Genomic DNA, 15186 nt, shown 5'->3' on the forward strand with positions numbered 1-15186 from the left:
AGCCATCATCTTCAGTAATCTTTTTCTTGCATATAAAAGTTAGCTAATTGCTGATAAAAATTGTATCTTCTCCTTCAAGGATAAGATGTTTTTGCCTACAGTTTGTACAAGAACAGTAACATACAGACGTGACAAACCAGAGGAAATAAATATCGACATCAGCAAGTTGCAATTAAACGAAACTTTCAAGTGTGAATTCTGAAGACTGCAAATGTCTATTTCCATCATGCTCGACTTTTAAGAAATTACCTTTTGTACTCTGTGGGAGTCTTGACTGTTGCCATATGGTTTTGTGTTGTGCATTTTGTTGAATACTGTAACAAAGTGACATGTGAACATATTCACATTATGTGATTATGTTTGGAACTATAGCTGCTGTATTTTTTTAAATTTTTTTGAAAGAGAAATGTGCGTTACTACTGTTCAGAAACATTAGTGTTGATGTAGCACTTTAGCATATTCTAATTTATTTAGTTATGGCCTAGAATGTAGATACAAACTGGTCTGACAAAGCACTGATCTCACTCTACATGTAGCTAGTACTGATGTGCTCTGTGGGAACGGACAAAAGCTGTGACTGGAGTATTAACATTGCTGTATATTATAGCAATAGATGAAACTATTAAAATGCTCTTTAATAGAGTAAATGGTACTTTTATAGTTGTCTCAGTTGACAGATTCCACTAATTTGTCTGCTTATTCCTCTTATCTTTTCCTCATAAAAATGATGGGATTGAGTGTTTAGTTCCTGGTATAGGTGTATGTTGTGTGTGTATACATACATATATGCATGCACACACAGATAAATTATATATTTATAGGGTTTTTTGTATGGATGATGTCATTTAAGGATAATTTATATCTGATAAAGAGTAATTTTAAGCTTTTTTACTTGTTTAAATATAATGCCCCAATTTTATACAAAACTTAAGGTGTTTGGAAGCTGAGTGGCTACAGAAAATTACTTCCTTTACCCAACAGCATAGTCTACATGATGATCACTGCCAGCAGACTACGCCTTTAGAGTCAACAGCATCAAATCCATTGCAAATAGATAAATTACACCAGAGCTGTGTTTGGTTTGCTAGCTACATGTCAGTGTTTTGCCAAATAAGGACTTGGATCTTTTTATATGATGTCAGGCATAAGTCTGATTTTACATGTGCTCTTTTTCTCTATGTAAATTAGTTGATGAGATTAGGTTTTCTAAGATTTTTGTAACTACTTCAGTTTTTTGCGCATTGAGAAGTATGTCGTGTCTGATGGAGAAAAGAACCTGCAAACTAGAAGAAAGTGAGGAAAATAAGAGTCTTTTTCTCAAAACACATTAATTGACTTCATAAATATGGATTAGATTCTGCCTTCAGAAATGTGAAAAACTCTTCCAAATATGGTGGGACCAATTAAGCTTATCTGAGAGCAGAATGGGAGCTAAAAAGTCAAGCAGAAGCATATTTTTTTTACCCCTGAAACCAGCTAGAGTGATAGAACACATGTTATTGTTATATGCTTGTTGGAAGTGTCAGTCTGATTTACTAACTCTATGCTGCTGAAACCCTGTGAAAATCTGATCAACCTCTAATGCACTAAAACCTTGCTGGCAAAAAGAAAAATCATCTCAGAAGACAGTGTATAATTTCACTAACATTTATTACTAATACTAAATACCGTCACTATTTGTCATAGAAAAGAGTTACAGAAACAAAGCAGGACTTCCTTATGTGCAGTCTTTAGAAATTACTTGTATTTCCTATTCTGTATTTCTTCTGTAAACTCCCACTGAAACCTGAGCACTGTGAGGATTGAAAGGAAGGCAGGGTGTAGAAAAATGATGAGTGTTTTATGAGTGTTAAGTTTCTTGGGTAATAGATCAAGTGGGATTGAGAAAAATAATACACAGACAATGGGCCTTTCATTAGTCATAAAAGCTTAGGGATTTTTTTTTAAATGTGTAAATTGGACTATTAAATGTTTTTAAAGCAGTCTCCAAAGTCAGTCCTGAGCTTTCTACCACACAGGTAAAATTATCTCATTTAACAAAAAGAGTGTTTCTTTACACTGACCCTGTCTTTAGTGTTAGCTTAATTGTAGAACCTTAGTTATAGATTAACTCTGTAGTCTAAGAATTACACCTTAAACTCTCATTTTCTTTTAAAGTGTATAGGACCATTCTCCTCCTGTATAAATTAAAAGATTTCAAACAACTGGTTCTGGTGGGATAAAGATAAAAGATTGATAAAGGTTGACCTGCTGTTACCCTTGTCAGAATTCATGGCAATTTGTGAGTGAGGAACAATCTCTGGTTGCTATTTAACTTAAATTTTAAAAATGCTTAGTGGAATATATCTAAGTATATAAAAAAGAGGTTAATTAAGTTCTTTAAACAGTGTGATAAACCCTTTAAAAGAAAGATTCCTCAGAATCTATTTTCACCCCATAATGGCCTTTAAAGCATGTACTAAACAATTTATTGAACTGATAAATATATTTATTTACATTAGAAATTACTTTTCACTGTTAGACGGAGTTCAGTTTTGTGGGTAAGGGATAATGGAAGTGGGTTCTTGGTGGAAGAAAGACTTGAGCTGTAATACCCATCTTCCAGACATATCACATCACACTGCTACTGCTTTTCTTCTGTAGCACTTGGCATTGGACTGCTGCCTGTGAAGGGGCATGGCCAGTATTTCCTTATCAGACACCTGCCTGAATGTTTCAAATGCTCTGATCAAAAAGAGCAGGCTCACAGGACAAATTAAATTGCACTGTAAGCTGCTTGCTGTCCTGAGATTAAAAAAATGTATATAAATAAAACAAAATAAATATAAACAAAACAAAACAAAAAAAAAAAAAAAAAAAAAAAAAAAAAAGAAAAAAGCTTTCTTGCATCTCCCTCATGGTTTTTCTGTATTGTGGAAGAGGCTAGTGAAAGAGAATAAGCTGCTGCTAATGTGACAGGTCAAGGCTTTTAGAAGGCCCATGGGGAGCTTATACAGAGCAGGATTCTTGGGAGGAGGCTTTGTTTCTAGGGATGGAATCTATCCATGAGAAACTCTGGCTTTGCTTGGTACTTGTTTCCCTCTGCCTTTGACCATGTTTTTCAGAAGAGCTGCTGCAGGAGATGAATAGCTCAACAAAAGCCTCACTATTTAGGGAGCTGTGTTCCCTCAGCACATGACCTTAAATGAGAAAGCAGCCTTTAATTCACAAGGAATTTCTTCAGTGATTGCAGGAGGACTGTGCTTCCTATAGTGCTTAATATGGGAGATATTAAAGACAAATTAGTTCATATTAGTTTTCAATGTACTGTGCGTCAAAGATGTTCATAAAAATAGGGGAAAAAATAACTAACCTCAGAATAGAGTGTTCCAAAGTTCTCAAATAACACTTTTTATACTGGGCTTCTTCAAAAAAATTTAGAAAGAAGTCAAATAATTCTACTGCATGCTTATATCCAAAAATATACCAGCAGATACTGCTGCATCTCATCATTAGTTTGGGGAATTGTTTTTAGATTTGGTCCCACAAATGAAGAATGTGCATGACTTTTCACAGCATATTTGTTACTGTTAAAATCCATATGTATACTTTTCAAATTCTAGTCTCATTTTTTAACCTTTGACCTGTTATTTGCCTGACACTTCAGAAATTGCATGTTTATGTAATTAAAAAGTATGTATTTTACTTCAGATTTTTTTGAGTACTATAAAATGAAAAAATGCTATGAAATAGTTCTTTCCAAGAATCATGACTACACTAATAAGATTGCTGCAGAAGTGTGTGGGAAAATAGCTGTTTCATCCAGAAAACGTGCACATGGTATGCAAGGAATTTTCATTGTGCCCAGCTGAAATTCCCTTACATTTGCAAGGTTAAAAATGAACCTTAAAAAGGAAGGATGTTCGTATGGGCATAGTTTACATTTTAGCTATTATTTACAACTGGATTTATTTTTTCCTCTCTATGATGTCATGAAAACCTGCTATGTAAAGCATTCTTCTGACTGCAATGGAAAAATATTATTTTCCCAGTATGATCATATATAATATTTATTTCCTGCTTAGTGTGCATGTTTTGCAAACCATGGGAGTGAATGTGTGAAACAGCTTCAAGCAACTCTTTGTCCTAAACTAGGCATAGAGTCTGGTGATGCCCAGGGCAGAAACATGCAAGGGCATGGCTGCCTGTGTGGAGACTTCAAGAGGGACAGTGCTGGGGCTCCCCACAGCATCCCTGCAGAAATGGTGCTCTGAGATCTCACTTTGCCTTTTGTCAGGGAAGGAAGCCTCTTCACAGTGGGCTGGCTTGGCAGTGGTGGTGCCCTAGGTTCACATCGCAGGCTCTTGGCCCCAGACCGGGGCTGCATTGTGTGCAGTCTGAACCCTAAGACTGCAGGCTTTTTGCATCTTTACTCATCAAAAATGCCTGCACACAACCCAGCAAGGGACAGCCTGTACACATGGATGCTGCAGACCTCCATTAAAGCTCCTGGGGAGCGTTTGGGCACCTGCCCGCTGACTTCCCACCAGCCCCTGGATCTCCACCAGCCAGCCTTGAGGAATGTGAGCAGTGGCTGTAAAGGGCACTTCTCACAGAGGCATTTGTGCTGAGTCAGTGCTGGGTGACTCCTACTCTGTCCCAACTGCACTGCGAGTGACGCCTGGTGACAATGTCCTGGCTACCATTTTGCAACAGGGGGGAAAGCAGAAATTAAGCAATACCTAAGAAAAACACTAATTTTTAGTTCTGATCTCGAGACTGCTCTGATGCACAGGTATCTGTTGGCTCTTACAGAGGATTGAAATTCTTGGAGAGGGGGGAAAAAGGTTAAAGTTAACCAATGGGAATGAATCTTTATAGCATGCCAGATCAGTGGGGTTTCACTGAGAGCAAGGCAGCTCAGAATGGTTGGCATGTCTGGGGGGGGTTGGGGGGGGAAGAAAAAACCTTATATTTCTAGATTCTTAAGCTTTCTGCTGGTCTGAATTTCATGTTCTCTTTGTTTCCTTTTCTGAACATGCTTAAAAAAAAGGTACCTATTGAAAAAAATTAAAGTATGTGGCATTTGTTAAAATCATTACTTCTGTCCAAATTCTAACATTTCATCCTGATACCTATGTTGTATTTGGGCTGTTTCAGTTATATTTTGAAGGGAGATGCTGAAAAATGAGTCTTTTGCAGATGCATTAGTGTTGGATGAATTCACTGTGCTGACATCTTCACTCTTACCTACTACTGCTTCAAAAATAATGCTACTTTAAAGTGTCTTACTTAGCAATTGTGTGACAGCGATTAATAATACTACAGTTTTAAACTTTCTATTTAACATATACTACCTTTTGTAAAAAATAAATATAGAGAAATAAATAATGTGTGTCTAGATTTTATGCCTAGAGAATGTTAGTAAGGGAAGAGGTTTTAAATTTGATAACTTTTTACTGCTCATTTTACATTTTGAATGATACTTTTAAATCACTACTTTTGTTCATCTGGAAATATATTGAATATTTTATTATTTAAAATAGTATACTTTTATAGCTGTTTTATTAATTTCAGTTGACTACTAACTTTTATTGTAATATTTATTAATGAGTTACACTGTAGCATATTGAGATGTTTATTTTTCTATCAGAGCTGTAACAAGTATGACATAGCATTATTTTAATGCAACATCATTGTACTTGCTCTCTAAAAATAAAATCAATACTTAATCCATATGGATTTTTCATATTTTTGATATTAAATATATCTGTGACAAGAAAGAGATGTTCACCTGCTTTTAAAAGTATAAAGCACATTTACTGAAGTGTACCGATATCTGCAAAGGGAAGATATGATTGTGGTTATTTTAAAATTGAACAATACCATGTCCAAGGAGATAAAATATAAAGAATACTTTTTTTATCATATGTAGGCAAATGAGTAGATGCACATTCAGGATGAATTTTGAGAAGATGGGAAGGAGCAAAAAACTATTTATCAGTTTGGAGGTGCAGCTGCCCACCACCAAGGGTTTACCTTGCCCAACCCATCTAAATCTGAAAGCACCAGGAGGTGCTAGTATTTTGTAGAAGACAAGAAGATACTTGCTGTGTAAATACAATCTCTAGATTGATACATGGTTGTGATAGCCTCTCTTTTCCCTTGCTCTGTTGGGTGGTAGAGGAGCTAGATTTCTGGAAATGAGTAAATCTCTGCAGATGCCTCATCTATGCCACTCACTGCACACTTGGGTCACTTCATGGGTGCTGGTAAAAACATGTCAGTGGTGGGGAAGGTTCTGTCATTCTCTCCTTGTGCAGAATCAGTCACAGCATTTGCCTTGCACAGCGGCATGAAATTGTTCTTGAAAAGGATTTAGATATGCCTTGAATAAGGACATTTAAAATTTGCCATGATGCCTCAGTAAGAGATATCTGTGGCACTAAAACACTTGCCAGACATCACTAATAAAACTGTCCATCCATGCTGCTAACATGATACAGGTTTTGCTTTAGGAGTGAGAGGGAATCAAGTGACAACTGATGTGTTCTTAATCATGTAGCTTAGTGTCCAATAAAAGAGAAACACTAAGAAAAAGTCAAAACTGTAAGAAAAAAAAAATTATCACAGGGAAAATCTGTAAATCTTTTTTGCTTCTTTTATCAAAGCAAGGAACATCATCTTAATATATGCATGGTGAGACTATATCTGAGAAATTTCCTTTCACAGATGCCGTAATCAACCTTCACTGACACCCAGAGCAAGCAGGAGCAGCGAGTCCTATAAACAGAAATACATATTTTCCTTGAAAGCTCTTTATTGGGAAAACATTCATGTTATCATTACTCAGAATAAACATAAACCTAGATCTGAATTTCAGATGTAGAATTCAAGTGTATAACTTGAGCCAGAGCTGTAGGCCTCCATTTTGCTATTTGGGAGTAGCTTGAAGCTGAGGTTTTGTCAACACTTAAGTCTCCCATAGCCAGTGATCCTGGCACCAAGCAGTGTTGGCATATCCTGTATGTTATGAAATGATGGTAAGTGCTCTGTATAAAATCTTTCTTCCTCTCTTCTTTCCTATGTTCTGTAATCCAGTAACTAATTCATACCTATATACCTTTAAATATCCAGGTCATTACAGGGTTTGTGACACTGGCATTGTATTTAGCCAGTTTTTACCCACATATACACCGTTGTCAGCAAGAGTACAACAGGACCTAAATGTGTCTCTAACCTAACGCAAGTGCTATTTTCTTGCAGATGCCATTGCCAAGGAAAAGGCTTGCTGCCCAGACTCTCCAAAGAGAAAAGAAACCTAAATTGCAGCCTCTAAAGCTGGAGGAGGAAAGAGATCCTGATTACAGCCACTTTTTTGACACCAGTCATGTAGGTGTATTCTATTACAGAATTTCTCTGCCTGCATGATTCCTTTTGTGGTAGCTACAGAATTGATCCAATATTCAGAGAAAATGGCATTAGGAGAGTTGGTTTGAGTGAGTATCTGAATATGCCTGATGACAATCAAAAGATGATGATTAGAATTAAGAATAAAAACTTTGTTAACAGACTGATTTTGACTAGTAAGGAGTTAATCTGACAAGTGGGTGATTTCTTTTGCTTTCAGGTTCTGCAACAAAGACAAGAACCTTGGAAATGCATTCCTGCTACCCTGGGTTTAAAAGCAAGCAGTTTAATGTATCGTATAAAGTAAATAAAAATCTAGTTTTACAGTAACTCAAGTGGTCTGAAGCTGTGATTAGAACACAAGTGCTGTCGGTTCTTCTGGCTGCTCATATTCTGCTTGGGAGTCTTGGAGTGGTCCAAGTTGTATTGGACTGTACAGAATTCATATAAAGTGGGCTACCAGTCTGATTTATTTGTACTCAAGAGGCCCCAACATTATCATCTGGTTCCTCATTCCAGGGACTGTGGTGGATGGCAGAAAGCAGAATTTTCCTTATTTTTTTGTAAACCATTCTATCTCCTCAGCACAGAGCATAGCATGGTCTCTGATATTTTCTTGGCCTTGAACTTCATGATTCATGAAGGACAGTTACTGTTTAATAAAGATGATGTGTATGCAAGCAGATAAAACTACATTATTAGCCACAAAAGCATAATAATGCCAAGTTATGTCACATAGGCTTATTCAAATCAGTACTTGTGATGTATTTCTTTCAGCTCTGCAGCTTGCCAAGTCCCCCTTTTGGGGCTCTAAGCCTCATCCTAAGCCTCTTGTTTATGTCTGAGCAATCTGGAGAGTCCAGGACCTGTCTCTGAGTGGTATTCCTCTGCTCTCAAAACTACTCACAGGAGAGGCTACTCACAAACCCCTTTCTGAGTTTTTGGGCTTTGACCATAGCCTTACCACAAGCATTCTGAAAGCATCACTGAGGCTGTAAGGTGTGTGGCCTGCTGAGGAGACTGGGGACACGACACTGGATGGGTTTTTCATAAAATTTTCGGACACACTTTTGCTTTACTCTGCTCTAGACAAAGCAGGAATTTCAAAGACTTACACAACTTAATCATGGTGTTCTTTAGATTGTCCTTGTCTTCAGGAGTGTTTATGGTTGGCTTCTTTCCTTGAATCATTTTGCAGCTGCACCCAGGTTCTTGTGGGGAAAAAAACCACAACAGCTAAAATAAATACTTCCTGTCTTTTTCAGCTTCTTTTCTCCTCTTCTTGTGTATCTCTCTACATCTAAATGGAGCTCTACCTGTGTCTTCTTTGAAAATTGCAGACCCAGGGTCAGAGGGCTTCATCAGGAAACAGCTGATGAGGAAAGCTTTTTACTTTTGGGCAGAAAAGAACAAGTTAAAGTCTGTGGTGCTAAGCTAAAGAGAGAGCATCTCTCAACTTGGTCAGGGGCAGTACCATTCTCCTGCTCCTTTCCAGAGTTAAGAAGCTGGGGCTATTTCTTGCTGTACTAGCCAGCCCACAGATACCCACAGGAATTCTCCTGCTGTAAGCTTTAAATCACAGCTTCTGCAAGGTGTTTGCACCATACAAAGCCCAGAGACATATTTCTCCTCTAATATCCCCATTCTGATAACAATTTTTTTTTGTTTGTAAGTATTTCTTTCTGTATAACTTTGTGTGTGTGTGTTTATGTATGTTTATGTGTGTGTCTGTCTGCATATTCCATCCAAATTAACTTTTTCTCAGCATCAAGAAGTCCATCTCTGGTTGCTAACCAGCCTGTCAGTCTATATGCAGGCACAGTCTCCCTCACCTTTTTTGTATATGCTTAAAATGGGATTCCTCCCCTAATTTCATATGCATAGCGGGATCTTCCTTTTAAAATTCCTGTTTCTGTTAATGGCTAGCTGCTATCGTGTGGAAACTGTAACTTGAAGTATTCCCTGCTGTCTTTATTTCTTCTTTTTGCTTTTATCCTTTTTGGCTGCTGCCTAGCACATTAAACCTAAAACCTAGAAGACAGACACAGCACCTGACCCTGGGATTTTTGGTTCACAAATAGGTCCTAATCAGGATGTCAAAAATAATAAATTAATGATTCTTTAGCCAGTTTTTATCTCATGCCTTTGAAAGCAGAATTTTTTTCCTCATGCCTTTGATTTTTTTAAAAAAGAAAGAACCATTTGGCCCAAAGAAAGAAAAGATAATGTGTCAGATCATTTTGCAAATCCAAAAAGTGTCATTCTCAGAAGGAAGATTTATTATTTTGTGACAGACTAGAAGTGTTTCATGAGGTCTAAAATGAAAACCAAGTAGATTAATTTCCAGACCCAAAACCAAACAAACTCTGGTTTCAACAGTTTTGTCCAAGGTTCACTTCTGTTAAATTGCTGGGCCCTTGTGGTTCAGTTGAAGACTCTGTTAGAAGTGAACATGCTGAGCAGCTTTAAATATCAAATCCATAAGATCACCTTTGATATCAGATATGCAGCAGTTTAGGAATGTTAATGTAATATGTTATATTCTTTCTTTTAAAAAAACACCATCTTTCACAGAACTTGTTTGGTGATCCAAAACATAAAAGGCTTTATTTATTGTCTTAGATGATGTTCCCTCTTGGATCACCAAGAATTTCTGCTAGCAAATATTGTGGAATATTCTTACATTTTCTATTTTTCCCCTTTTTATCCACCAAAAAAAAAAAGGTAGTTTGGACTTAAACTATCTGAAAATAATGTAATGCATAATTTACTGTTATTTCCTGTGCTAACCAAGAACTTTGCTTGTCTATTAGCTGACTTTTTGTCAAGTGTGGTATTGTACTTAATTACTTTGTTTTTCCCTTTTTTCATTTTTTTTTATTTATGTGGAGAAGGAAAATTAACAAATTTCTGTCACTTGAAATATCTCAAATTAAACTGTATTACCCAGTCTAAATGCTATTATTTAAGTGATTTGATACATTTGGTGCCCTTATTCCTATGGAATTCAAGTGTTTTTACCTTGCCAAATTTTACTCCCTCACTTGGTCAGTGCTTGGTTCCTCCTTCTTCCTTAGGTCAATGCAAGTGCTTGCCAGCAAAGTCTGCAATTGTCCTTTGAACTAATGAAATAAGGGATTTGCTATTCTTCAGCAAGCTTTGGCAAAGAGGACAGTATTGTAAGTTTTATATGATTACAGCACCTGGGCTATTGAAGTTTTATTGGATATAAAATGTGTAGTCAATTTATACACAGCTGCCCTGAAGTCAGCAGTATAACATACCTGAAATTTTGCTAATTCTAAGGGTTATGATGTGAGGGACTTTTCTGAAGAACTCTCTTTTGTTTGAGTATTTTTGAGATCCCCCTTGGAATGATATTTTAGATACTTTATTTCCCCCAGGTGCCTCCCTAGAGGTCATCGAAATAAGATTAATTTACAGTGTTCACAAGGAAGAGGAATGATGCTGTGCCCTCCTTACCTTAGCGATATGGAAGTGACAAGTGCTTCCACAGCACCAGAACTGTGTTCCAACAAGACTCCTTACTTTTTATATCAGTACTCACTTTTATATCAGTACATGAGAATAGCCAGGTTTTTTCAAACCTGGAGTCCCTCTAGCATGGTCTATCTGTCTCCAGCAGTGGAGGCAAGCTGCCATGGGAAGCATAAGCACACTCCAACTGTGTATTACTTTCATGAGGTCCCCTAGCCTCAAGTAATTTTTCAGCATTTCCTACTTCTAATTCCTTTAGTAAATCAGTAAACCTCACTTTCAGGTATGTGCCATAGAGCTTACTTAAAAAAAAAAAAAAGAAGAAAAAAGAGTCAGCCACCAAGTCTGGAACTGCTGCATGAAGAAGAGCTTCCTCTGGTTTTGAATGCAGCATTTGGAATGCAGGAACTATGCCCCCAAGCAAATAGAGGGGACATTGAACCCCAGCAGCTCTTCTCTGGAAAACTTGTCATGTGTTGCCAGGTCACCTTTCCCAGACTGTGAAGTCCAAACAGACAGAGTCATTTATACCAAAGCCTGTCCTTATCCTTGATCATCTTTGCAGCACTTTTCAGATCCTCTCCTATCACTGACATTCTCATCTCCTTCTTTATGAATGAAGGAGTAGAGTTGTTTTCAAAATTCAGAATGTACAGAACCCACCTCTTTACCAGGGACATACTGATGTTTCTTCCTTTTCATTTTATAATGCTTTCTAACATTTTCATGTCTTTCTCCTTAACAGAGGTGTTATACTGAATTATAGCATACTTTCCTGTTTAGCTCTGAAACCATGGAATGAAAGAAAGATGATTCCTCACATCTCTCTTGCATACAAGTGCTAGAAGTTCAGCTCCCTTTTGGCTCAAGAAGGATCTCTGTCTCTCTTCCCCCCTCTCTCTTTTTGTCTCTCATTCATAATTTTGTTTTTTCAGTGCATAGCCTCATTCCTCATGAAGCAGAAATCTTGCCAGATACCCCCTCCAGTATTACAGTTCTGCCTTTCTACTTCTGTCTCCAGTTCTGCACAGGCTGTAGTAAAGGCCTCACAGAAAGTTCTTACTAAAGTCCTGGTCTCCAGATTTTTTTTTCCATGAAAATCATGAAAATCTTTTCCTCCAGAATTTCCTACCTTCTCTCTTCTATACGTGATTGATGGTTACCTAAATTCTACCCACTGCAACCCACTACCTCTAAGGTTAACCAGCCTTGCACTTTGTAGGCAAATTGTTTGTTTGCCTATATGTCTGAACCATGTGCTGTATCAGAGCATTTTGCTCCTCTTCCCTTCCTGCTGGACATCCTAGTTCCAGAAGGGCATTTGCATTAAGAGAGAGCACATACAATCCAGTTAAGAGAAACCTATTACTGGAGTCATACTTCCTTTCACTTGTCAATATGACATTCCTGATCTCACATGCCAGCCTACTTCTGCCAGCAGAAGTAAACAGGTTTTCTTAAGACAAAATATTCATCAACTGCAGCGTGTCCTCAATGAATGTCTCCAATAGCCCACTTCCCTCTGGGCCAGCTATCTGACTCTGACATCCATACACACGTATGCTGTTTTTTCCACAGAGGCAACACTTACATGACTTTCCCTCTCTCCTTGCAGGAAAGGTGCTTCTAGTGTTCTTCCGTCTTTTTGCCTTTTTGGACAGCTTCAACATCTGTTCCTGAAGAAGTATCTGTTGCCAACTGCTCCTTTTTCATTAACCTCCCATAGTGCCCTGGCCGCCAGGAGGGCCACACATGTCCTGGAATACATCAGGCACAGCATCACCAGCTTGGCAAGGGAGGGGATTGTCCTGCTCTGCTCCGAGCTGGGGACACCTCACCTGGAGTCCTGTGTGCAGTTTTGGGCACCACAATCTAATAAGGGCATGAAGCTGTTAGAGTGCCCAAAGGAGGGCCACAAAGATGATGAAGGAGGAGAAGCCATATGAGAAGCAGTTGAGGTCATTTGGTCTTTTCAGCCTGGAGGACATTGAGGGGAAACCTCTTTGCAGCTACAGCTTCATGAAGGGAAGAGGGGCAGGCACTGGTCTCTTCTCTGTGGTGATCAGTGACAGGACTCAAGGAAATGTCCTGAAGTTGTGTCAGGGAGGATTAGGTTGGATATCAGGAAAAGGTTCTTCACCCAGAGGGTGGTTGGGCACTGGAACGGGCTCCCGAGGGAAGTGGGAAGTCTGATTTCAAGAAGAGTTTGGAAAATGCTCTCAGGCACATGGTGTGATTCTTAGAGTCCTGTGCAAGACACATAGAAGATGAAAATGTTATATATGGGCCCTAAAAAGTCCTGCTATAAATGATAGCATCTGAAAACCAGATCAATTGGTAAGCAAATCTCCTTGAATTATAAGCTGAATTTTTAATTAGATAAAACTATGAATTGTAAGCTGAATTCTTTATTAGATACCACTATGGCAATGGAAAGTATTGCTTCTTAGACAACAGTGAAAATGAGAGAGAAACAAGAAGGTATATGAAAAAAGTTAAAACAAGGATTATCATGCCCTCTACTGTGGTGACTGTCATCTTAAAAATTATCTCTTGAGGGGATGGTAAATCACTATTTCACTCCTACGTTTTGTTCAAAGACAAAAGTTTTGAACTTCGAAATTTTGGCAGAGATTCCTCCAATGTTTGGCACAGCACAGTCCCAAATGCACTCCTACATTTGTTGAATCACAAGAAGTGGAAAATTAAAAATAAGAAAAGACTACTGAGATAAATCTGAACGTGAGAGTCATCATGACTGAAATCTGTTAAGATATTTTCCACAGTATGAATCTCTACTGCTTTGTCCCCATTTTACTTAGCACTCGGTAGTACCACACCTAGATATTGCATCCACTTTTGGGTCTCAGTACAAGAAAGGCATTGAGGACCTTGAGCAAATGCAGCAAAGAGGTTCTGAGATGGTCAGGGTTGCAGCACTTGCGCAGTGAGAAGAGAGCAAGGGATATGGGCTTGTTCACCCTCAGTAAGAGGTGGCTCCAGGGCACCAAGGAGCAGCCTGCCAGTGCCTATGGGCAACTGTTAGGTGATCAAGACAATGGAATCTGTCTCTTCACCAAGATTCGTAGTAAGATAATGGACATAGGCTGGAACTGGAGTTTGAGACTGGGTTTTCAGAAGAATGTTCATTCTGAGAATAATTAAGCATTCTAAGAGGTTGCTCAGAGAAGCTATGAGGTCTCTGTTCTTCAGTGTTTTTTAAATCCAGCCGGACAATGTCTTGAGCAAACTTTTCCAACGCAGCATTGCTCTCCTTTGAACAAGAGGTTGGACTAGAGACCTCTCAAGGTCCATTCCAATCTGGATAGGTCTGTGAGTCTGTGAGATATGTGGAGCCTGGTTAGCTCCTAAGCACACATCATTGTTCCCCTCTGTGTTACCTACATTTGCTTCAAGAGGCTTGCTGTATGCAGGTGGTCATTGGTACAGCTCGCAACAGTTTGCTAGGGATCTGCTAGGAAGGAAAAGCTGCAATCATCACACTCCTTTACAAAGCAGACCAATTCTCTTCATTGAAGAAATAGCTATATAAATAAACTCAATTCAGTGACATTTATAGCACACATTTACTTTGAATGTGTATTCCTTACCTGTCCATGGAAGGTTTTTGCCATCTGAAGCATAGAACCATACTCTGCTCCAAGGCATACACAAATCCCTTTAGCTTCAGTGGGAATAGCATGCACATAGCTGAGGGTATGGCTTGGCCCATGATCAGTAGCCTTCTAAAAGCATTTTTTCCTACATTTTTTTTCTTGCAATATTCATCTTTTTCCTTTCCAAAGGTTCTGATGTCATTCCTGTTGCTGAAGTTATAGGGCTCAATTTAGTGGGAACATCTTTGAAGTTTAATTAGATTTCTTGAGAAAGACCATGGGTAATCTGAAATACAAATTCACAAGACTGCTTCAGGCTAAAGTGTCATATTAGACCAAATATTATGCAATTGTTCTGCAATTCATGCTCCCTTCCCACTCATGAGTTGAGTTTGAAAAGCTTGTGGAATATATATGACGTATCAGAGAAGTGCCAAATGTTCCTTGTATAGTCCATTCTCATATTTCCTATGGAAAATGTTCCTTCTCACAATCTTCCCTATCCCACATTAAGCTGAAGTTTGTCCATTACACCAGGGTAACATCATCCATGTCCACAAAATTTCAAGGAAAGCCTCACATGTCCACAATATCTGTTCCAATGGCAGCATCCAAGGTCAGGTACAGACTGCATCCATAGAGCTAGCAAGATGAAATATTATATAATAGACACAGCTGCCAT

At 38.3% G+C, this 15186-nt stretch overlaps 1 protein-coding gene across 5 annotated transcripts in view; it reads left to right on the top strand.

Moving 5' to 3' along the window:
* Positions 1-15186, top strand: part of ITGB8 (integrin subunit beta 8) — a 60910-nt gene that overhangs the window by 41797 nt on the left and 3927 nt on the right. For 2 of the 5 annotated variants that reach the window (XR_011679500.1, XM_071429153.1), the window contains 2 exons: positions 7246-7371; positions 7610-7719. Coding sequence is in view for 3 of the 5 variants with exons in the window: in XM_071429153.1 (XP_071285254.1) it covers positions 7246-7371; positions 7610-7696 (213 nt within the window). In the remaining 2 variants the exon portion in view is untranslated. Of the gene's footprint in view, positions 1-79; positions 5716-7245; positions 7372-7609; positions 7720-15186 lie in introns of those variants that run through there. The other 3 variants (XR_011679501.1, XM_071429154.1, XM_071429155.1) reach the window with 2 other exon arrangements.

Source organism: Agelaius tricolor, unplaced genomic scaffold (assembly GCF_023055355.1).
Source record: "Agelaius tricolor isolate 1412-34295 unplaced genomic scaffold, bAgeTri1.0.p SCAF_6, whole genome shotgun sequence".
Classification (NCBI taxonomy): Eukaryota; Metazoa; Chordata; class Aves; order Passeriformes; family Icteridae; genus Agelaius; species Agelaius tricolor.